At 40.4% G+C, this 24,944-nt stretch overlaps 1 protein-coding gene across 4 annotated transcripts in view; it reads right to left on the minus strand.

Moving 5' to 3' along the window:
• The window catches only part of RBPJ (recombination signal binding protein for immunoglobulin kappa J region), a 151,496-nt gene that overhangs the window by 43,086 nt on the left and 83,466 nt on the right, over positions 1 to 24,944 (minus strand). The window contains exon 1 of one of the 4 annotated variants that reach the window (XM_017809163.1): positions 19,825 to 19,898. The exons of the other annotated variants lie outside the window; for them this stretch is intronic. Within the exon in view, the coding sequence (XP_017664652.1) occupies positions 19,825 to 19,844 (20 nt within the window). The 5' untranslated portion in view covers positions 19,845 to 19,898. Of the gene's footprint in view, positions 1 to 19,824; positions 19,899 to 24,944 lie in introns of those variants that run through there. 4 annotated transcript variants of the gene reach the window in all.

Here is a 24,944-nt window from a genome sequence, read left to right on the forward strand (position 1 = left end):
GGGAGCTAATTCAGCCCATCAATCTGTCACACCACTAATACACTGGGAAGCAGGAGACAGGGAAACGGTGGTGTTGGTTGCAGAAGGCTGTTTGTTCACCTAAGCAAATTCAACTTTAACAGAAGCCAAAACAGATTACACAGAAAGAGCAGCTAAGCAAGCTGTAATTCTCACAGGAAAATAACTATAATGTAAGAAATATACAGAAGAATTCTGTAAGGAAAATGACTTGCAAAAACCAAGTCTTAAGCATAATCAAAAGATCCAGAAGACTAACATCCTTAGTCAAAGTTTAGCTTAGGAGAGTCATAAGACACTCACTCCAAACGCAGTCAGAACAATGTAAAATGACAGCTAAGTAAACTAACTTCTCTAAGGTTTAAGCAGACCAACTCTGACAAGTCCTGATGAGACAGTTTTAAGTCCCCACTGTCTCAAATGCCTTTCCCACCTCTTTGCTAGGTCTAGGCAAGCAAGTTGGACTGTGGCTTCACTGGCAACCACCAAGACAGGACTTGCCTGCCAGCTTCCCCCGGCAACACTGACCTACCCTCACACACCAAAATTCAGCACTTGTCAGACCTTTCTACAGACAAATTTGATTCATAAACCCACTGAGGGCCAGCACCACCAAAGTGCAATCAAAAGGCACGCTCAGAGGAGATTGTGACCTCCCACTTCAGTAGCAGGGCACTATTTGAAACCTGGTGCACCCATAGCTTCAGTTTAGACTCACTTCATTGTATTTTAAATAATGTAAATAAATAAATAAATGCCAACATTCCTTTCACTGGTTTTGTTTTAGGAACTGTATTCTGAACACTAGTACATGCAGTGCTTAGCCCTCCAAAGCAAAAGTTTCGGGAGCCATTTTTACGTATCTTTATTTTTACACTTCTAAAAAACTCCTTTAAGAAATGGAGACGATTCCCTACCATCTCCTTCCTTCAGCAACTCAGTCATTTTGGTCAACTTTTTTTACAGAATTTTATTTTTTTTTTTAACACAGTATTATGACAGTCTGTACCTCTCCTTTAATTCCCCTTCTTCCTCCGACTTCTATACTGTGAGCCTTCAAAGCGCAATGTGGAAGCAGCTCCTTATATTCATCAAAAGGAAACTGCCAGAGTTCTATAAGCTTACTTCTATGAACTACATCTCATCCACTGATTCTAGACTTGTAAAACAACTCAAAAACTGTATCAGTAGGTAAGCAGAGAATAGGTTATCAGGTCCCAAGCAGGTTTCCATGCAAACAGTAATTTCCAAACAGGCAAATAAAATTAATCTCTTCAGTAGGTTAAAATGATGACCTAAAACCTGTGCATACATATACTTTTTAACAAAGCTCTATTTGGCACCAACCTGTTTTACAAAATTATAGGGCTTCCTAGATATCAGATGTTTTCTTATTTCATCACTCAGGAATTATGTGGTTACACCAACATTAACTGGGCATAGTTGCAAAATGAGCTGCCAGTATCCTAGAATTAATCAATCTCAAGTATATTGTTTCGTAATTAAGCTTATGAATACATCATCCCATGAATATAAAAACAGCAGCAATAAACACGTCCCAGAAAAGAAGGAGAATTAGAAGGCTCTTTTTCAACTTTCTAGGACAGCTAAATCAGTTCGAGGCCATTCTTCACTGTTCATCTTTTTCAGTGTGTTTGTGCTGAAGGTCTCTAACTGGGAAGCATTTTATATAAGCAAATTGTTCTTAAACTTCTACAGTCACATAACTAGACAGCAAAATTAGGTGCTATTCCATCTGCAGTTTACAAACCTGTGTTTTAATAAAAACATAATCGTTTTGCAAGATTTAAAAGCTGTGGGTTTTTTGTCATTGTGGTTGAATTAATTCACAGTTCCTTCTGTATTTCTAAGATATTAATTTATACTGCAGCTACAGCTCCTGCAATAATTAATAGAGCATTCCAACATAGGAAAGACAGAAATTCAGGTTCCCATTTAACAAATACTTGAAGGAGAAAGAAAAAAATAGGGTAAGTACAACAAGTATATTTCTGTTTAAATAATATAAGCTAGCAGCTTCTTTTAATTATTGCTATTTTCAATTCCAAAACTTAAATATTTAGAAACAATTTGCTAGAGAAATATAATCTCCACAATGCTTATCATCAAATATGATAATACTTTCAATAACTGTTATGGTAAGTGGGTCAATGATCCTTAAACAAGATAACTAAATGGACACTCCAAAATTAAACTTTTACTCCTCCTTATCACAGTACATTTACAATAACCATATGAAAAGATTAGATTACATGGCTGGAATGTTAGCAGGCTAACACCTTATCATCCTTTCTTCTGGTATTATAATATTACAGTTCTCTTACATAGTTACACATGCTCCTGTTGTGCCCCAACGGCTTTTATGCAGCATTTTTCATAAGAAAAAATCTGAAGAGCACAAATGCAAAGCAGTTATTATTGTCCATTTTTTTAAATGGGAATTGTGTGAATCATACTTAATTCAAGTAGGCTTGCTTTTCAGGTTTGTCAAGTTTGAACTCCACACAGATGCAAATTACTGGTAAAACTTCTCCCTGCATCTTAATGAGGTACACTCTAAACCATGAAGCCAACTTGAAAACAAGAATGTTTTTGAGACAAATTTTACTTGACTTAGGTGTTCTAAGTGTTCAAGGAACTAGCATTTTAAAAGAAAATTTGACCCAACAGCACTTAACTTCCTCATGATCTTGAACCTGTGACTGCTGCAACTCCAGCTTCCCAGAATAACGCCTGTGCTGGCACAAATTTTTTGCAAGGATTTTGCAGCCCGATAAGCTGCCTAAGCAGTGCTGAGAAGACTCCCAACTGCTGAGCTCTGAACCCAACCTCTTTTCAAAACATTGCCTCATCATTCCAAGAACAGTCAGGCCAGAAGGGAAAGCAAATTGTCAAAACTGTTGTGAAGTATTAAACGACCAAATTTGTCACTTCAGTTAGCAGATACCACCATTTCAAGTGTATCTTCACCAGTTTAAAAATGATTGCCAACACAGGACTACCGAGTATGCAGTTGGTGGAACACGCTGATGAGTAGGGAGATTTCTTTCACAGAATTCCTGCCTATTGCTGCTTCAAATAGGGCAGACTGAGCTCTCAAAAAAAAAAAAAAAGGGAAAAATTATTGACAAATGCAATCATTAAGGTTCAACAATCAGATGGATAACCTGAAGTATGGAATGAACATATGCAGATGCCCATGCAGCCAAGATAAATGAACAAAAAAAGTTTCATCCTGAAGAAAATCAGGAGATGACCTATATTAGAAGTTACTGGTTAAAATTCAGCATTTTAGGGAGATGGTATCTTTTCTTCCAAGGCATTAATGTATTCTGGAAAATATGGCACATTAATGTGTCCACAGAGCAGCTTAGTGCTGTAACAACTAATATTCCTTCACTGCTTTAATTTTCCCATTCACTAAAAAATGAAGCTTATACTAGAAAACTGATTAGCCATCCTTGAAAAATCTTTGGAACCCATAAATCAGTTCTAACTAAGTTTAAAAAGAAGAAAAGAGCTTTTAAAGATAATTAAGTTGCTATGAGTTTTATGAAAACTGGAAGCTGGATAAACATTTCCAAAATACCAATGTCATCAAAAAAGACAAGCAGAACTTGGAAATTATATACTGTTTCACAGCTGGTCACTTTGCATATGCCATTTGGATAGACAGTAAGCACATGCCTTAACTCTACTACAGCTACACTTTGCCCACTAGGGATGAAGGAGCTTGTGGTATTGTCCTGTAAACTCTCCTCACCATACAAGGCTCAAATGCACAGGAAACACAAGTTCTTTAGTCCTGCTGTTTATAGAACAACGTAGAGGCCAAAAAACCCCAACCCTGTTACATGACAATAACATATATAAAATGCAGTCTAAACAAATGAAGAAAGTTCAGGATGCCAATTTTAACTGCCTCAATTATCTTATATGGTTATGGGAAAGATTGGTTATTCTCAAGACAGCATTTATATTGAACACAATACCAGCATTTCACCTTACAAGTCTTTTGAACTTGTTATTTACATGCTGCTCACCCAGGCATAAGAAATAGAGAAACCAACTGTTTGCTCTACAGTCAGATTGTAAGCAGAGGGTCTCCAGAATCTCTAGGGGCAATAATACATTATGAAATGCAACTTAACTGTTGAGTTACACACAATTTTAGGGCCCCTGCCTTAAATGGATTTTTAAACAAAAAAAAGCCCATGAGTTGCATACTGAATTTATTTATGACTATAACTCTCTCGGAACAGGTATCAAGTTATATTTTATTTACTAGCCTGAAGAAAGCCTAATAAAACATTCTGGCAATTTAAAGATAAACACTAGAAAAGTATAACACTGGGTAGTTTTTTTTTTAATTTAGTTAGCTACCCTACTTGCTATGATGGTGTCTAGCTTTTTAAATAGATGGTATTGTTATGGGGCAGAGGAAGAACTGCTAGACCATCTGTATGACAAGAATGGTAGTGGGAGAAGTGAAATGTGAGCATCAGGTTTGGAAGCCTGAGGTATTTTTCACTTCTGTTTTGTATTTTTCCATATACACAGGAAACTCCCTTGGGGGGAGAAAGAACAACTTCCCTACAGCTAAATACAAGAACACGTGTAAAACAGAAAAGCCACTCAATGTTTCCATACCTCAACAAATAGGAATGTAAAGAATCAGACAAAAACTTCAACACAGAGTAAAATGTATTATCCCCATCTCCAAAATTTCTTTCAGACAATGTCTTTGCAGTAGTAGTAAATTCAAGAGAAGATTCCCTCTACACACATATACAGAGATTATCATGTACCTTCACATTTAGAGAGTCTGTTCTGTTCCCTAACCCCAGACTACCATCCATCCATTCCTCTCCACTCCCTTTTGCTATTCCAAAGTGAAGCAAAGATGAAGAAGGAGAGAGTTAAGACAGTCCACCCAGAGGTGCAGGGCCCTCCACTCCCACTGCTACTGGATGCAAGAGTTATTCAGGCCAAGACTCCAGCAATTCATTTCTCCAAGAGCAGCATTAAGAAGAGTAAGAGTTGAAGAAGAGTAAGACCCATACAAGCCTAAATGGTACTTCCCCTGAACATTCTCCTGTTTGTGACTATTTTCAGTTCAAAGGACTTTTGAGCCCAATGTTGACATCAGGAATGAACACAACTTTTATTAATAACTGGACCTCAGATGGTCCAAGCTCATTGTAGATAGTAAAGGACACATACTAAGCACTTTGGGCCCCAGTGGGGCAGAGAAGAGACCAAAGGAGAGCTCTGTTACACAACAGGACAACACTAGATGTGCAAGGAAACCTCAAGGCAACTTGGCATCATCAATCATTATGGCATCATTGATCAGCCTCAAAAGGTCACCCAACCCCAGAACTAAAATTCAGTTTTGACACATCGGCAAACCCAGTTTCATACTGGAGTGGCACCGGAAAAGCCTGCAAATCACAAGGCTCAGGAGCCACAGAGGCTCAGAGCACTGCGACAGAACACCACAGCTGTCTGAAAGGATGCACAGAAACCAGCTGTCGAGTGTGACATGATAAAACAAATGCTTATTAATAAAGTTAACCACAAACATTAAGGGAAAGCATAATGAATCTCTACTAGTAATTCTTTTTTTTTGGGGGGGGGAGGAGCAGGGAGAGGGCAGTGCTGTTGAGTTTTTCTGGTTCAAGTTATTTTTTTTTTAAACAAGGAAAGGATTTTCCAGTTTTCCCCCAGAGACTGGCAACTACAAAGCACAATGTCCTCTGGGAAATAAATCTTCGTTAACTACACAAACAATGCTGTGATAGATATCCAACAACTTTTCAACTGTGCTACTTTCAATAGTTACAAGACCTGGTCAACCATGCCAACACACCTGGGGACAAACGTGTAGTATAGTCAACATCAGCCCAGCACTCTTCCCAAAACACAAGGAGCATAGAGAAGTCCTCAGAGCTCCAGTTACCCTGACTGGTTTTGTAATGAAGACTAACAGGTCTTCATTAGGTATACTAACAGGTATACTAGAGCCCTGTTATAAAAGGGCTCCCTGGGCCTGCACGCCACCCAGCAGTTTGCAAGCAGTATGAGCGACAGCTGAATACCGGTTACTTACAAGAACGACACTGTGCCAAGACCTAGGGCACTTTGAACTCAGAGTCCTCAAGAAGATGCTTCTAACAGCTACAATTAGCTACAGACACTGCAGAAAACAGACAGAATAAGCAATGAAAAGGAATGAGACAAAGTCAAAAGCAAGTGGGCAATGCAATAAACGGCCTCAGGCAGAAGAAAATGTAGTGGATTCCATTACAGATTATTTGGCAAAGGAGAAGCTGATAAATGACTCAACTCTTAGGAGAACAGCATGAAGCTGCTTTTGGCTTCCAAGAAAGAAATTAAGAAAGCAGCTGAAAAAAAGGAAGAGGCCACAGACTGAAGGAGCAATGATGATCTAGGACAATCCTTAAGTGTTTGCTTCCTGTTTCTCCCAACTATGGTCCAGTGTTGCAAGATTGATAGCTTGAAGGTTCCTTTTACCAAAGGAGAAAGGTTGGACACATCAGCATCACAGGCTGGAACCATTATTCAACTCTGATATGTCCAAAGGACATGCCTATTTGACTTTTTAAATTTTGTTGCTAAATGAAGTGGGGAGGATGCTTTAGACAAAGGGCTACATGTGCAGTTTAATCAGCAAGAGCAAACTGAGGCTCACTGTTGAAAAAAAAAGTGCACTATTGTTACACATAAAGTTCCTGAATATCTTATATTAAGCTTTCAAATACACATTTTTTGTGAAGCAACAGAAGCAGGCAAGATCATGACGTGTATCACAAAATCTACAAACTAATAAAGATGCCTTTATGATGAGAATAAAAAATGTAGAGGAGAACTATTTCAATCAAAGTGGTATTTTTTAACCTATATTAAAACACCCCGGGTACAATACTATTTCTCTAAGGTTCTGAAAAGGTATTAAGAAAAGCAAATCTAATGCTTACATTCAACCACTGAACCAGGCAAAAAGAAAAGCTACAATTTTATGCAGAAAGTCACACATGTTCTTTTAACCCATCTTATGTTAGGAGAAACTTTCGTATAGTAAATATTAATCCAATTTGTCTATCAAAGCAGTACAACAAATAACCCAAAGTGTATCTGTATACACAGACACACACCCATCACTATTTGGGCAATGCTTATTTACAGAATTCAGCTTTCAAAACCTGGTCTCAGCTTTACTCTGTTTGCTTTCATCACTTCAAAAACAATCCTTTCTCGTAGTTCTGTTGCTTTAGAAATACACTATGTTAGTAAGAACAAAGTGTCCTGCTTCTTCACAGCTTTCAATATACACTCTACAAAGCCACTAGGAACAGACTGCAGTCTGAATTCAAAGTTCTATTTTATCCATCCTCTTTGGAGTAGCAAAAGGATAAAAAAATAGTAATAGCTTCCCACACATGAAGGGGACTGAAACATTTCAGTAAAAGGAAACAACAAAACTTCTCCAAAATAAAGTGATCCTCCACTATGTCTTCTTTCCTCTCTCAAAACATTTCCTGCCTTCACAATATTAACAATTAGGATCTTCCTTTGGCTTTTCCCATTTCAATTAAGTTTTCCTTCTCTCTCTGTGTCAATGTTTTGTTTTTTGTTCTTGAGTTCTTTAGATCACGATCAAAGGCACTGAGAGAGTCAAGTTCCAAGTTCCAAAAAGTAAGGAGCAGGGCTTGGACTTGATTTAAAAAATACAGTTGTTAGATTATCTCACTGATTGAGTAGCAACAGCAACTTTGCCGTTCTGTAAATAATGGTGGCGGTGATGTTCTAAGCACACCACAAGCCTTACAGAGCTAGTAAAAGCAAAAATTCAGGGAAAAAAAGGAGCAACACTGTTGTGAAGTAGTCTGAAAATACTGCTCTGGACAAAGGTAAGTGAACATGGACTGCCCAGGAACAAAGAGAATAGGGCTTACACAGAACCTTTATGGAAAAAAACAGGGAAAGTATTCCAGTGTACTACTACATGAAAATAATTAAAGAAAAAAAAAAAGAGATGTAGAAGCACAACTAATTGAGGGCTGCTCACAAAATTCAGGAGAGAACAAGATTGAAAACAAGTAAGTAAAATACAGAACTGTACATTATTTCAATATACTTTATATGTAACAAAGGAAGCAAAATTGACCAGAACTACACTGGAATCAGAGGAAAGGAATGTCAGGCAGTGACTATACACATTTTTCAACTAATATCAAAACAAAAAAGCAAAAATATTAACTGGGAATGAAATTTGGACAATGGCAGAATAGTATTTTTCATCTTATAAAAAAATAATATCGTTACTGAAGGAAATCTACAATTAAGGCATTAGGTAGAAGAATACTGAACACAACAGAGAAAATATCTGAAGTTGCACCAGTAAAATCTGTTAAGAAAGTACTTCCTACAAGCATATCCACAATTTAATCCAATGCAGCAGAAACACAGAGGAAAACTTCCAGTAAGTGAAGAAGTCTCTTATCTCTACAGATATAATACTCACCACTGCTTAGTAACTTCTGGCAAACATTAATTTGTTGCTTTCAGAGATTTTTTATTTTTTATAAGAACTGTTCAAACTGAAAAAGATTAACTTTCAAATCTAAATTGATGCAATACTACTTTCATGACTATGCAAACTGACAAGTCTAACCAGTCCACTGCTAACTCTAAGTGCCATACAGCAATATGGTGAGACAGTAAGGCAGTAAGTAAATAATTAGAGAAAAATCAACTCACCTAAGTATTTAACAATTAAAAAAAGTTAAGATTTTGTCCAAAAATACCTACTTGAATGAAACACTGGAAAGCCATGGGACATATGTCAAGAGTTTTTTTCTTACGTATTTTATTTCCATATGGAAATTCAGCCTAGATTCAACAAGCACTCACGTAAGGATGGGCTTAAAACTCTGCCTTGAATGGTACCTTCAGCATATCTTCTGAGGTCACCTTTTGTTTACTGAAAACTCAAAAGCCACATGCAGATGCAGCTAGTCAAAAAGAACAACTTTTATCCTTACAGCACAAGGGATCCAATAAAAAGAGTTGCCCTATACTTTCTAGTAGCCTTTAACAATTGTGAATGACTGCAAAGGCCTGGTCTACTTTTCCGTTGCTACTATCTGAAGATTTATCATTTCAACAAGCTAATTGTGAGTAAAACATCTCAATAAGACCTTTTTTAAATATTGTTTCATATTGTTTTGCCTGCTAACTGCTGTAAAATACAGGTATTTTGCCCATTGCAAATAAAAATGCAAAAAGTTCTGACGTTTGTTTTGGTGCAGTTCTCACATTTGTTTTAACACAGTTCTTGGTACTTTGAGAGAGAGTGCTGCTATCTAAACATAGGCATTGCGAACACTAATCTTATTTACTGTATTATCAAAACCAAACATGAACATGGCCAACATCTATATTATTAATTAAAATAGGTATCAGGATAAGTTTCCAAGCCTTTCTGTTTCAGATGACCTTTAGAGCAAAAAAAATTACTTCAGCTGCAGAGAACTCTGTTTTCTATTGCTACATAACATATTCTTCTGTCTCTCTTGAAGACAAACTAAGAGGCACATTTACCTCCATAATCAGCAGCAAAACAATTAATACAGGTAGCAACCCTTGTAAATTCAGTGCTTATACAAAGAATCTCTCTAACTTTTACATCATGATTAGAATTTCATGTTAGTATCATCTGTGCTGACTGAAACACTTTGTCAGAATGCATCAAGTGTACTACAATCCTCTTTCACAGAGGAAGCCTGATCCCAAATACTTACTTTTATTAACTGCTCTGTATGACTTAATTAATGAGAGATTTGTAACACACACATAAACAAAACAAACCAAAATTAACACCAACCATGCAATACTAAATAAAAAAAACCTGGAATGCATAAGGAGAATTAAAAAAAAAATCAAAACCAACACCCCAGGACTCAGTGCTGGCAAAGAAGTGCTGAACAGCAGAAGAAAAGAATTTGGCCAGAGAAATACTTGGACAGAAAAGACACGTCCAAAATAGTTTTGCTATATCCCCATAACTTCTGGAAGATATTACATTATTAAGGATTTTACTAGTCATCACTGTATATCTACTACAAAACTAAGAGAGCGTGAAAAGAAACACACACATGCAGAATAACAGCAGTCTTTCAATGAAGCTTTTTCTTTTCTGAATTCTTGCACTCACTACTGAAGCCAGAGCTCACTGACAGATTCAGAAAGTGGTGACACTTTTTCAATTTTGAAAATGAGTACCTATGCAGAATAATTCCTCTGCAGTATAAAGACATGGCTACAACACACTGCAGCACCACCTCATTTTATTACATCCCACATTTATCCACTGGTCATGCCCTAGTCATTGTATTTGTCTCAATTATGTAAGAGCAGCATCTCTCTAGTGCCTATTCTAACACCCCTCACTATAACCAAAACATTAATGATGAGCACAGTCTCTTCCTTACCATACCTTTCTCTTATGCAGTTTAAAAATCTACGGAAGTTTGGTGTCTTTGACCACCTTCCACAGCCAGAGCTGGGAGAGAAGACATGGTGTCACCTGTCAAAACCCAGGGAACAGCCTGGAACTACACCAAGCAACAAGAAGAGAGTCAGGAGACAGCCATTCTATTTCCACCTCTCTATTTCCACTTTCTGTTTGACCTTGGCAAGTTACTGGGTTTTTGTGCTTGTTTTTTCATGTTCAGGACATGAAGAGCTTTTATGCAGAGGGCTGGAACAACAACAATAACTAAGTCTAATTATTAGTTATTCTTTTATGCCTGGCCTTAGAACTCTTCCACAATGGTATAAATTCAGAGTGAGCACAAGAACCTCCAACTCTCTAGACTTTAATTTTGAAGCTCCCTTTATGTAAGATCACCAGTGAAAGCAGTAACAGCCCTTATCGAGACACTCTCCCCTGTATTAATAACAGATAAAAGCTTAGTTTCACAAATTCTTGTGTTGAGCAAACAAATTTAACCTTATTTTCTACACTGGCAGTTCCTAATCCACAATTTGCAAAAGAAACACTACCAGCAAGATCCTTTGCCACTGCTTCTAGACAAAATTTAATTATGGAGTTAAAATAAGAGCTGCCAGGAAAAGGAAAGTAGGATATTGTTTAAAGAGTATCTTTTATTCCGTGAAGTTTCTATGGTCCGGGAAAAATTAGGGACCAGTATTTTGCACAATTCAATTCCCTATTTCGGGCTTGGAAAATTCTGAATTTCATGGCAGCCTGATCAAGTTTCATTCTGATACCAAGTTTCCTGGTAATCTCCCAAAGCACCACAGACTGGAAATACGCCACAAGTATGGCTTTAAAAAAACAACAAATCGCAGATGAAATGTTCTACAGACCAAGCAATCTTACCAAGAATACAAGCAGAGAGGCTTTTTTTCTGGCACATTTAGAAAAATGTCTACATTACTCTGCACTCATAAATGGAAAATTTTAAGTGTTCATTCTGCTACTCAAGTAACTATAAGAAATTAGATTAACAACTGAAAGACTGACTAGGACTGACTATATAGCAGTATATACTGCTTAATCTAACCTACCAGAAGTAGAAAAATTAAATGAAGAACCGGGTGTAATCTCACACAGAGAAGTTAAAAGTGACCAGTTGCCAAAACGGCTTGTTGCGTATTAGAGAAAGTGTTCTGGATTTTCACTACAGTGATTACATGGCACTGCATACAAGTTAGTCATGCAATTACAATGAAGTGGAGACACCCCTTGCTCCTGAATAAGAAACAAATGAGGAAAAGTTATACCATAGCACAACCACCGTAAGGTCTTCATGTCTTCCAGTGAAGCAATGTAAACAACTTTAGAATCATAGACTCAGAATATCCTGAACTGGAAGGGACCCAACAGGATCAGTAAGTCCAACTCCTGGCCCTCCACAGGACACTCCCAAAAATGTGCCTGAGAGCATTGTCCAAATGCTTCTCGAACTCTGTCAGATTTGGTGCTGTGACCACTTCCCTGGAGAGCCTGTTCCAGTGCCCAAACACCCTCTGGGTGAAGAACCTTTTTCTGATATCCAACCTAAACCTTCCCTGACACAACCTTAAGCCATTCCCTTGGGTCCTGTCACTGGTCATCACAGAGAAGAGATCAGTGCCTATCCCTGCGCTCTTCTCCTCATGAGGAAGTTGTAACTGCAATGAGGTCTCCCCTCAGTCTCCTCCAGGCTGAGTGACCTCAGCCCTCCCTCCTACGGCTTCCCCTCAAGGCCCTTTGCCATCTTTGTTGCCCTCCTTTGGACACTCTCTAATAGTTCAATATCTTTCTTATATTGTGGCACCCAAAACTGCACACAATATTCAAGGTGAGGCCTCCCCAGTGCAGAGCAGAGCGGGACAATCCCCTCCCTCGACTGGCTGGTGATGCTTTGCCTGATGCCTCCCCAGACAGAGTTGGCCCTCCTGGCTGCCAGGGCACTGCTGACTGAGATTCAATTTGCCCTTGACCAGGACCCCCAGATCTCTTTTTGGGGTGCTGCTCCCCAGTCTCTTGTTCCTCTGTTTGTACATACGTACAGGGCTGCCCTGTCCCAGGTGCAGAACCTGGCACCTGCCCTTGTTAAATTTCACATGGCTGGTGACTGGCCAGCCTTCTAATTAGTCAAGATCTCTCTGCAGGGCCTCTCTTAATTAAAATAACTACGGAAATATGTACTTAAATTCAACAAGCAGGCTTTCAAGACTTATCTACATAAGAAGAGCCTCGCAAACTTCCTGAAAATACATGCTGTTGACCGCAGTTTTCACACTGCTTTAGAAAGAAAAAATCATATCCCAGCAGCATGTCATTCATTGAACAATCTTATAAATCAAAACAGTAAAATATTATAATGATATTTTATAATAAAATTTTATACATCAGTAAGCTTTTAAAAAATAAAATTCATAAATTGAACACAAAACTAGTGTTTATCGTTGTCTCTTTTAATATAATATATATATTATATTAAAATATATTATATATATAATAGACTCCATCTATTGTAAGGATGCAAAACTGCAACTTTAATCAAGGGATTTCTCACATTGTACATACTGAAACCTCTACCTTCTTTCCTTTTTAGGCAAAAAAGTTTACCACTGCAAATATGCAGCTTACACATTTACAAGCAAAAGAGCAAGAAGATACGTGGCCATATGTCACCATCTGGCTAACTAAAGTCCATTTGACAAGTAGGAAGCATTTTGCAGAAAGTGAAATTATTTAAAACAGTATAAATAGGCTTTGAAAATGGCTGTTCTGTGACACAGCAGAGACAAAGAAATAGAGTTTCTTCAGATTGCAAAGGGCACTTAACTTTCTTTTAAAAAAGGTAGCAACCACAAAATACACACACACACACTCAAGTATGACTAAAGAGCACCACAGCATAAGTAGAACCCCAGGAAATGAGATAATGTAAAACTAAGTTTAGCACTTTTCCAACACTCAGTAAGAATACAGATATGGAAACCACTATTTTCTATCAATAATTTTCTCTTCAAAGAAATTTATTGGCTGTTTCCTTTTTTGCATTTTTATATTGGAAAGATATAATGATAATTCTATATTTATATTTCTATATTTATAATACAACTATAATATTCTATATTGTTTCACTGCCACTCATAATCATAATTATCAATTAATGCAATTATGTTCCAGACAAGTCTCAAGTGTCTAATAAGCACTATAAGCATTTCCACATAAAATAATTAAAGTTCACTAAGATCAAGAATATTACTGTACACCTATAAGTATAAAACTGCCTTGAAATACTATAGACTTAAAAGGCATATCCAGTTCTGTTAACAGACAAGATTTAGTCCGACAATACAATTAGTGACCTTTACCTTTTTCCCTTCTTTACCTAAATACACAGGAAAAACTAAGCAACCCTATAAAAGCAGGCAGACACTACAATTGCTCATTTTTTAAAAACAGTGAAATAACAAATCCACTTAGAAATACACCTTGCCTGTGAAATGCTCTTGGGAGGCAGCGATCCAGCACCTTACAGTGACATATAGGTCAGTTAATAATGTGCTTGCAATTAACATCCAAAGAATTGAAGGTGGCAACTATTACGAACATAGAAGAGATGCCCTGAAACTTCAAAATTCTGCTGACACGATTTGCTCTCCAGATGTGAAACTAATATTTTGCATAAACTATATTCTTCATTCCCAAGAGAGATTCAAATGTGTTGCATAAGATAGAATACTTGTTTGTATGAAATACCTATTTTACAAACCTAAATTACAATTTGGCTCTTCAAGTTTATCAATAAACAGAATAGGACAGGTTTGAACTGCACCTTAAAGGTATTCTTCACCAAAAATGAGTTACTAAGTATAAAACCTTTTTTCAAAGTCCCTGCCACTGAAGGCACCACAAGTCTTTTAGGAAGACTTCACGTGCACCTACAGGCTATTTAACCTTCTTTTCACAATACTTTTAAATATAGAAATACTGCAGTTCAAAATAATGAAAAACAACTCCAAAATGAATTAAAGAAACTCTCTCTCATTTGCAAACCCAGTATAATTATGCAATTCATAGCACGGAACGCGATACTTAAAACAGAGTTACTTTTGCAAAAAGGTATCAGCAAGGGATATTGTCTTTTAATTGGCTATAACAAACACACACATAGTGTGCCAAATAAAATAGTCTACAGATTATTTCTGGAGAAATCAAGCTATAGAAAGATTATTTTCAAAGTTTCTTTGTGCTTTGTATCAACCAGAATAAGTCAAACAACAAAGAGCTACTTAATACAATGAATAAACAATGAAAGCAAATAAGATCCGAATTAGGAGCGTAACTACATAAAACTGCTCCTACTGAAACTACAAAAGGTTAAAAGATTATTTGCCAGCATCACAGAAGATTTCTTCAAGATTATAGTGCTCACAAGGATTTCCCAATAGTCAGACTTAAGACAAGACATGCTCCTTGATAATGATTTAAATGTTAGTCACACAAAACATCTACTCATTTGATTGCAAACGAGTTTTTCCCAACCTTTAACACTCATCAGGTGCATATACACAATACAACAGCTGTAGTTATGCTATTACTCAAATCTTAATAAGCACTGTTTAAACCTTCAGTGACAGTAAAAATGTAGCCTGAAGATCCCATCCATGAATTCTAGTCCTACAGTCTACATCATCCTGTTTCCACTCAAGCTTCATTTAAACCATTCTCACTGACATCTCTTGCAGCCTAACCCTATGATGAGGCTCAGAATCAACATGTAATTCTTATCTTCCTAGACTTGTCAATCTCCCAAGACTACCAGCAATGCTTCTTTTCCAGAAATACTCTCCCTGACTTCCTTGGCATCGTTGCTCTCATGATTCATCCCTTATCATTCTAATTGTTCTTTCAGTATATCCTCCTGAAGCAAACTCCTCATTCACCTGTACTATTTTATGAACCACTTAATAGGTTTCTGTTGTGCATCCCTTTCCATTCTTCTTCAGTCTATCCAAGGCCAGGATTCAAATTCAACTACGAACTCCCTGCCACTAATCAGAAACATCCTTTCTACTCCCTACCTCCTGTGCTTGCATCTCTCTTTCCCCATACTGACAACTCACTATCAGCTCAGCCTCAGCACAGACAACACATAGGTCTTATCCCTTTTATCATTGCTTCAGTCTCCTTTCCACTAATGCAACTCATGAACTTTCAGGAATCTTAACTAAGTGTTAGCATTCAAACCATGGTTCTCTATAGGTCCTAGAAATAACCTGGTGTTGAGATCCTGGCGATACCCATCACATTATCAAGATATCCCTTTAGTAGCTTAAGTTTTATCCAGTGACCACAGCAGTTCACATCTGAACTAGTGAAGCATCCTTCATCTTTCAAAATCCAGAACTGACCCTCATGAACACTGTTCTCTCAATAGCTTTTTTAGCCCAAGGTCAGATCACACAAGTTCTCCCTTCACTCTCTACTTCGAGACCCTCACTGGTCAATGTCTTCATCCTAAAATTACTAATCAGGATGCAGATGAGGTTAAAGTTTCGATGAACTGTTATATTTTCATCTCTAAACTTCTCTTTACTTGGCCTTGTGGCTGGAAGAGCTCCACAAAGCAGCATCTTCTCTCAAAAAACCTCCTACAAGTTTTTTCATCGTTCCATTAAAAACAAACAAAACTACCAGATGGCTAGGACATCTACACCAGTACACTAAAATTCACTGCACTGATGCCAAATGTTCTCCTGTGTCATCACAGATTTGATGTGTCTTCCCTTGCCCTTAAATCGTTAAGCATTCTGGGTCAGGAAACCCCTCTTAACCACTCAATTCCGGGATGACTAACTCAGACACGGAACTTGAATAGCCTGTTACCTATAAAAGTGTATTAAGACAATTTCTACTTTACAGTGGCTATGGAAAACATCATACCAGTGATAAGCCCACTCAAGTTATTTTTGTCTTTTTCAAGGCTTCTCAACCTGTTTAAAAAATAATCCAAATATTATATCTTATACTCCTATTACAGAGGTTTTCACTGGTAATTGAGTACTCAAGCCAATGCCTATATTTTTCATTTCAACCTATCCTTTCTAAATTTTGTGCACTTGCTGCTGGTATAGGCACCTTTGCAAGGGCTTGGTTTTTCTGTTGTTTTGTTGTTTTTTGGGGGGTTTGCTTTGTTTTGGGTTTTTTTGCAATGGTTTCTAGTATTTTAAAGATCTGGTTGTCCCAGGTAAGTGAGAAGACACCATTCCACATGTTATGTAATTTTAAAATGACATAAAATTAAGTTCATGGCGTTGGAGTTTTTCTGTCATATGGCTGTGTCAGAACTAGCCCAGCAATTTCCAAACTGACACCTATAGGTACATTTGTAGTACCAGTAATTGTTTAAAACCAAGTGTTTTGCACTCAAAATGTGCTTCTCCAATTATATAAGATTTTCATTGATTTTGTCATCTTAAAATTATGTTTCCCTAAATTGTTCACAAGCAAAACCAAAAACACTCCACAAAACCCCAAAACACTATCCTATAATTCCAGCCATAAATTATCCACTTCTTTTAATAATAGTTCAAATTGTAACTCATTTTCAGTTACATACCTCATGTTTCCGTGTACTTCCTCATTATATCTGGTTCTGACACTGTAAAATTTAGGTTCAGTCACACTGTACATACAAGCAAATTCGATCAAAACACTTGAGATGCAACAGCACGAGTGTGCAAACAACAAAGTGGTAACATACCCTGACTGCCCCCCAAAACTACTTCCATTCCAACACAGCATAAACCTATGTACCGTAATTTAAGCTCAGTCATACAGTTTTCACAGGAAAAAAAGTTTTTACATCCAGCTAACAGTGACTGCAGGAGAGCCATATAAGCTTTACCTCAGGTTTGAGCACCCCCAGGAACTGCAAGCTGCCCTTTCAAACACAACGCAGGATTTGCACACTACATTCTTCACTTAACTGCTTTTTAATTTCAAGCACTTTTTTTCCCCCCTGCGTAAGTAAGTAAAGAATAGCCCAGAAAGAAAACTGCTTGTACTGACTATTTTGAAAAAAAAAAAAAAATCAGCTACTGGAGTATCATCAATTTTTAATCCTAATACACATAGAAAACTCAGCAACAGAGATGTACTCTAAAAACGGGTCATATAATAAAAAAAAACCCACAAACTTCTGAATGCAATCTAAATATAACATTAACCAAAGTTAACAGATTTCATTTTACCAATGCTAAAGCATTTAATAATAAGAAAACAAGACTACTTTTCCAGAGAATTATTCGAATTACAGGTTTTGAACAATAAGTTTAGCATTAAAATCCTAACCTGCACAAAATTTTTTCATTCCTGTTAAAATGTTATTTTTTCTACGGCTGCAATTTTTTGATCATTGATGTTTTTTAAAAAATAAATAATCTACAGTTGTTTTTGTCAACATTTTAACAGATATCTGAGAAGGATAATAGTAATGTCACAAACATGACAATGCTTCTGACAAACCCGTAGTAATCAATAAACAAAAGGAAACGGAGCCCAAATATTCAGATGAGTAAACTAACAGAAACGTGGAAAAACTTAATTGCTAACTGGAGCGCAGGCTAATAGTTATAGCAAACTTTAACACCATTTGTTCCCTTTTCTTAATTCTAACCTCTAAAATAGTACACGCCAGGAATCACAGCAAACAAGACTAGCTTCCCTAAAGAACATTTAATTGGGAAAACATATATGAGCAGCAAGATGCCTCCATGAGGAGAGAAATAAAGCAAAATCTGTGATTTATTTTTCGACAAACAAGAGTGAGGAATTGGAAACACTACTGCAGCCAAACAAAACAACAAAATACCATAATGCTACCTTCTACATGAGAACAAAAGCATCAACCACCAACTCCACCCCACCCCCAAGCAGGCTGTTGCTCTCTAACCACAGAGCCAATGCTGTAGACAATGTAATCCCACAGGGAAGACAGAAGGTCACAGACACACTGTGAAATCTTAAAATAAGGTCCACGTTTCAGAAAGACACAGCAGTACTTTAACCAGTCAGAATTTCATTTGGAACAAACAGGTTGAGTATAGAAACAGCTTGTTGTTCTCCTGACTGTCCCTTCCCTCAACACATAGAGGGAGGTCACATGTGCTCAGTGTAGTCCAAAATTAAGGACACGGCACTTACAACAAGCAGCAGCAATCAAGATGTGGTGACGATGGCAACATGCAATGCAACACTGCATGTGTGACTGCACACTGTATACCAGCACTGGATCTGTTATTATTCATCAGCTGTAGGTGGCTAAAAGGGTGTCACTTATTACAGTGACACATCCTGCAGCTGGCTAGCCATGATTAAGTATTACCCACTGTGGTTGAAAGGGACGGCGACTACCATTCATTATGATCCAGCGTAGCTTAGTGGGGTAGGGACGCTGCCACTCTTCCCTGCACCGCAGTACTTGGAGGAAAGCAGCTAAAACTCAACAAAGCCCCAGGAATGGTATGCAGAGAACCTTGGTCTCCCAGGCCGAGGGAAGGGGTGTCCTGCTAGCAGGGGCAGAGCCCGCCCGCGCTCGGCGCGACCGGGAGCGCTCGGCCGCGGGGTGACAGCGCCGGGGCCGGCCCGTGTGCGAGGGGCGCCGGGGCACCGCGGGGACACCGCGCTCAACTTCCACCATAGCAAGGAAAGCCTTTGTCCGAGTGCTGCCGGTGCGCGGCCGGGGGAGCCGGGGGGAACCCCTCCCGCGGCGGGACGAGCCGGGGCGACCGAGAAGGAGGAACAGCCCATGCCAGCCCCGCGTCCCCTCCCCGCCGGGCTCCACCGCTCCCCTGGGAGCCCTCAGAGCGGGACCCGCTCCGGAGCAGCCGGGATGAGCACTGACCCTGCACGGAGTCCCGACCGGCGTGTCCACGCCAGGGAGCAGGAGAGCAAAGGGAGCGCCCGGCCCCGCCGTGCCCCCCACGCTGCGGGGCGGCTGGAGAGCCCGGCCGCTGCCGGCCCGGACCCGGGGCGCCTCCTCCGTGCGCCCACCCGGCGGGACCCCAGCCCCGCGGGGTGGCACGGCCCGCCCGAGGGCCGTCCAGAGGGCAGCCCGCCGTGCCCGCGGGTGGCAGGCGAGGCGCGGGCGGGCGGGCGCGGCGCAGCCGCGGCGCGGCGGCCCCGGGCGGCGCTGACTCGGGCGGGCGCCGCGAACGCCCCGCACTCACCCTGTCACAACAGGCGCCATCTTCCACAAACTCTCGCCAAAACTCCTACTCTCGCGAGAGCGCCCCCCTCTCCGCGCCAGGGACCGCGCGTGCGCGGGCCCGCGAGACACGCGCGGGGCGGGGGGGGCGGCGCGCACCGCCCACTGAGCGCCTGGGCCGCTCCCTCAGACACAACAGCCCCGGCGTGGGAACCGTGGTGCTCTCGCGAGATCTGTCGCCGTGTGCGCCGTGCCCGGCGGTACGCGAGTCTCGCGAGAGCGGAGCGCGCGGCCGGGGAAGCCGAGGGATTCCCTCGGCCCCGCTCGCGGGAGGGGCCGGGGGGGGAGGGACCATTCGGGGCACGGAGGGGGGGGCGGGGCGGTGCCAGCGCGCGGGGACCGGCACACGGGTACGGCTTCCTCCTCCCCCACCCTCGAGGGACGGTGGTGTGGGAGCGCCCGCCTCGTGGTGCCCGCGGGCCCGGCACGTGCGCGGCCTAGGGACACGAGTAGAGGGATCGGGATCAGGGACCCGGCCACGCGGGGCTGGGAAACCGGGGAGCGGGAAGGGATCGTTTTCTTCCAAGTGGTGAAAAAGAACTTAGCAGCAGGAGGCCGGGATTTGGAGGCACAGCCGTTAGAAAGGTCTGTCACGTTTCTTACTGAGGAATGTCAACACCACGTGTTTTAGGAGTCGGTTTTACATTGAAAGCCCAGTTTCATAATATTGTTTCTATCTGCAGCCGAAGTGCGTAAGATGCGTTTGTTCAGCAAACAGGAGCAGTGGCGTGTGCCAGAATTCCAGCCAGCACAGCGAGCCCGCGGTGACAGAGGGGACAGGAGTCACCTGGAGCTGCCGGGGTGCGCCGGCGTTTGGACATGGCAGAAAAAGACGACCCTAATTTTAGATTCATTTAACATTAGCGCTTCGGGGGGGGGGGGAAGGAGAGGGGTCTGATTGTCCATTAGGAGACCATGTTTGAAAATTAATCCTTTTACGTCAAGAATTCCGTCCATTCAACCTCTTCCATGTCTTTAGTACAACATGTCAGTCGAACTTCGGGCACAAATGCCACACTGATTTAAAGATTGCTGAGATTACAAAGGCCACACCACTTTTATTGCTTTAGCTCTGCACCTCTGCTGTCTCCCAAATTATGGAAAAAGATAATATTTCAGTAATCCCGTAAATATGAGTTTGAGTTTCTCTCCCACATACTCTTTCCACTGCTAATACTAATTCAATGAATAATGTTTCATATTAGTAAAATCGTGTTTTAAGAGACTGCTTGGTGACAAAGTTTGCTATAATTCTACTCGCTGTACAAACAGCTATTGTCTCCTGTCATTAAGGGACTTTCCCCATCATGATTTCCCCCTCCCCGTGAGGTGTGAAGGCACAGTTCTCGGCAAAAGCACAATGCATACTGGAATTCCTCTGTATTGTTTGCAAAGAGCAACTCGTAATCCCTTTGGAAATCTCTTTCTAAAAACATCTCTCTCTCTTTTTTTTTTTTTGTCTCCCAAGGCTAAAGAATGATCTCAGTTCATGCTAACTCCATTCCATTAGGAGTAGTTTCTGGATATTTGCCATGGACTGTCTCTAGATGGTCATTTTATGGGGCCCCTCTTTTAGTGTGTTTTGAATCAAACTGGAAAAACTAAAAATGCAGCACACAATAATCTGCAGTGTCTAAACTCTTTTAATAGTTTACAAAGAAGGCACTTTGATTAATAACCAGATTAATTGGGCACTGGAGCAGGTATATTATTTCAAAGAATTAATAATTATAGAAAACATTTTTATCCTTTCCATCACTGACAGCAGTACATTATGAAACAACCAACCATTGATTTTCTTTTTTTTTAAGTTACAGACAATCTGCATTTCAAAAGGCCAGGAATACTATTCAAATCAAAAACAATGGCCTGAACTTAATGTGAGTAGCTGGTGGAAGAAAAGATAATAAGCCACAGAGGGTTTTTTAATATTGTTTATGCATTGAATTTTCTTCTTGCTGCTAAAAGTTTGTATTTCACATAGAGTGTGAGCAATTCCTATTGACTTTATTGGAAACCGAAAGCATCTAGTACCTCGGGGAACTAGACCTCGCTTTCTGGCCTGTGATGAGTATAAGCACTTCCAGATCTGAGATAGAAGAACGAATTTAAATATAAGGTTTGCACCCGTTAAAATTTTGTGTTTGTTGTGCAAACCAGAGGTTTGACTTTTTGACTTAAGCCCAGCCGAGGTTGGCAGAAGTGTTCTGAATCAGGCCCGTCACTTCAGAGACAGTTTGGAGAAGCACAGCTTGGAGGTGCCTTTGAAGGACAGGTTTTCGATGCCTCACTTGTCTTCCAAGCGTATGCTCTGCCACGTGACCCCAGCTAGGTGCTCAGAATCATGAGCCACCTTCAAAAATGGAAGGCTGTTAAAGCAGGAAATTGAGTTTACTCTGTTGAGGGACAGGACAACCTCCAACTTCTTTGTTTCACCAATGCATGCAGATGTGGACAGAGCCCCTTAGCCAATACTAAGTGGATGCAGCTTCACCTGGGAATCCATATGGTTCTCCAGTCCTCTCAGAATCTTGCTTCGTGTGGAAAGAGGAGAAAAGAGAGCGTAGCAAGAACTCACGGAGTCATTAGGGATGAGGCCCTTTATGTGGATGGGGAGGAAGTCTTTTGGCCTGGAGTTTTGTCCCATCAATGGGACAAAACAGAAGCTGCTGACCAGCAGTGCTCAAGCAGCCCAGCTTTGGAGGAGAAGGGCAGGCAGGGGCAGGGAGCACTGGATTGCGAGCTGTAATAACTGGGCTGAAGATTTCAGCAGCTTGTTTGGCCAGTCCAGACCAAACTGTTTTCAGCTCAGCCTTGGCTCTAGGCTTCCACTAAGCTCATTTCTTTGGGCACAGCACTAGCTAATACTCTTCTCATTTGACAACAGTCTCCTGCCTCACTGGCTTGGAGAAAATGAGAAAACAACAGACCTGCATTCTTTTATGTAGAAGCAGCCCCATGTCTCTTATGTGCTTAGTAAAAGTACGTAAGAGATGGCCAAGGTTAAAAGAATCCCATTCTCAGATCAGCCTATTTTATAAAAAAAAGGTCACAGTGTGTCTTATAAAATCTCAGCTATTTTAAAATCCAGCGACCTTAAAAAGCATTGCAGGTAGTAGAACCACAGTTATCTGGATCTTCATTATAAGCAGCAGGTTTATCTTGAGATGTTGCAGTTTGTATTTGGTGGTATAAATCACACATTCTAGTGGCGGGTACTGGGATACAACCCTGGTGGAATTTCATAAGCACAGGATGTACAGTGTGGTTCAACTGCGTGTCTGGGAAAGAAAATAAACAGGCAGTTGCCCACAGAACATCTCTTAGATCTGAACTTGGATGCATATGCCAACAAAAGTTATTGCTTAAGCTGTTAGTCGATCAGCTTGATGTCAGAAGTGCCTCTCCTGTTTGAAATTATGTTCAACATAGCTCAGAGAATTTGCAACGTTGTCTTGAGGGTGACAGGGAGAAAGAATAGGCTAGTTAGCAGTCTGCAGCAGGAGCGCTGTTAAATAGTTTTTGCTTGTGTGTCATAATCTCAAAGAGGATGGTAAAGCAAAGAAAAATCTGAATCTGCATTTTAGTGTGGGCTCAGGTACAAGTGTGGGAGTACCCAAAGGCTACAATTGGGTTTGGGGCTCCCTGTGGTATTGCCTTGAAAGCAAGTACAGTACCTTCCCAGAGTGTTCTTATAGTGTAAAGACAAGATGCAAGGAGTATAGCAAACAATAGGAAGGAAGAGGAGGAGGGAAGATGAGGTTAACAGTAATAACATCGTGTGGTTATGTAGGTTAACAGTGTGAACAGCTTGATGACTGCTTTACAGAAGTTTTATTTTAAAATACTCTTATTTTAAAATACTTTTATAGAACACCCTGTTAAGACATTTTGCATTGTATTAAATTTTGCTCCTCACCCTACCCCAGAAAAGGATCCACTTATTTTCCATTGGGTTAAATTTCTTGTCTGTCTACATGTAAACTATCCTGCATTCCTCCTTAGTTTTACTGGGCTCTTCAAAGAGCCCATCTCTGAACTTCTCTTATGCAGCAGTGCTCCTCCACTTGTGTACATGATACCTGTTCTCCAGTTAAGCATGACACTGGGTTATTCCCTTAGCCCTGCTCTCTACACACAGCCCTCTGCAGTGGTGGCTGGTGCCATCAGCCTCCACGCTCTCAGGGTGCCCGTCAGGTACCACCAGACTTCACTGAATGATCTGGAGGGTAAAATGTCCTGGGGGCTGGCAGAGCCTGCCCACCACACACCAAGTACTGCCAAGCCCCTGCACCCCGGCATTCACAGCCACAGGCACCGGCAGAGGGGGGTTCCCCAGGCACCTCCTTGGTGCTGCTGGGAGCCTGGCTCCCATGCTGCCTTCACCTTCTGCCATGGCTGGTGTGTGCACCCACCAAACCAGTTCTAAGATTAAACCATAGTATGCAGGGTTACCGAGTCATTAATTACAAGGAGTGCAGCAGGATAAACTCTAAAAGTCTCCATGCTTCCAGAACATACAGAAGATACAGTGCCTTTTCAGTCTGTCTGCTCCCTGTAAGACTGATTGTGAGCAGAAGACACCAAAGGAAGTTAGTTGCATCCTGCGGAAATCAAGAAGAGAGGAAAGATTGAACTAATTGATTAGACTGTGAATTATCACAAATAATTAATGAAGTAAAAGGAAGATTTAAAGATTATGATATGGCTCCAGATGTTTTATTGATTTTATTCATATATAAGTACAAATTGAATTTGCAATGCTACAGTTCTGAATCAATGTGGAAACAGATGTCTTTGTGGAGAAAAACATTTTAACCAAAGGTGCTGTTGCAGTTTTGTTGTTTTCCTGATGTATATTAGTTCACCATGTACACTGCCAGAGGCGTGCTCACACCCGACTGTAATTTGGTGACTGAGTTACAGCTGATTTTTTCAACTAGCCTGCTCTCCCATTCATGAGGCTCTTTGAGAAAATGTATGCTGACATGCTTCACCTCCACTGTAAGTAAAATGCGTTTTTGGAAAACACAAAGAATGAAAACTCATTTGGTTCAACAAAACACGAGAGAAACCCACACT

The sequence above is a fragment of the Lepidothrix coronata genome, unplaced genomic scaffold (genome assembly GCF_001604755.1).
Source record: "Lepidothrix coronata isolate B3197 unplaced genomic scaffold, Lepidothrix_coronata-1.0 Scaffold0, whole genome shotgun sequence".
Lineage (NCBI taxonomy): Eukaryota > Metazoa > Chordata > Aves > Passeriformes > Pipridae > Lepidothrix > Lepidothrix coronata.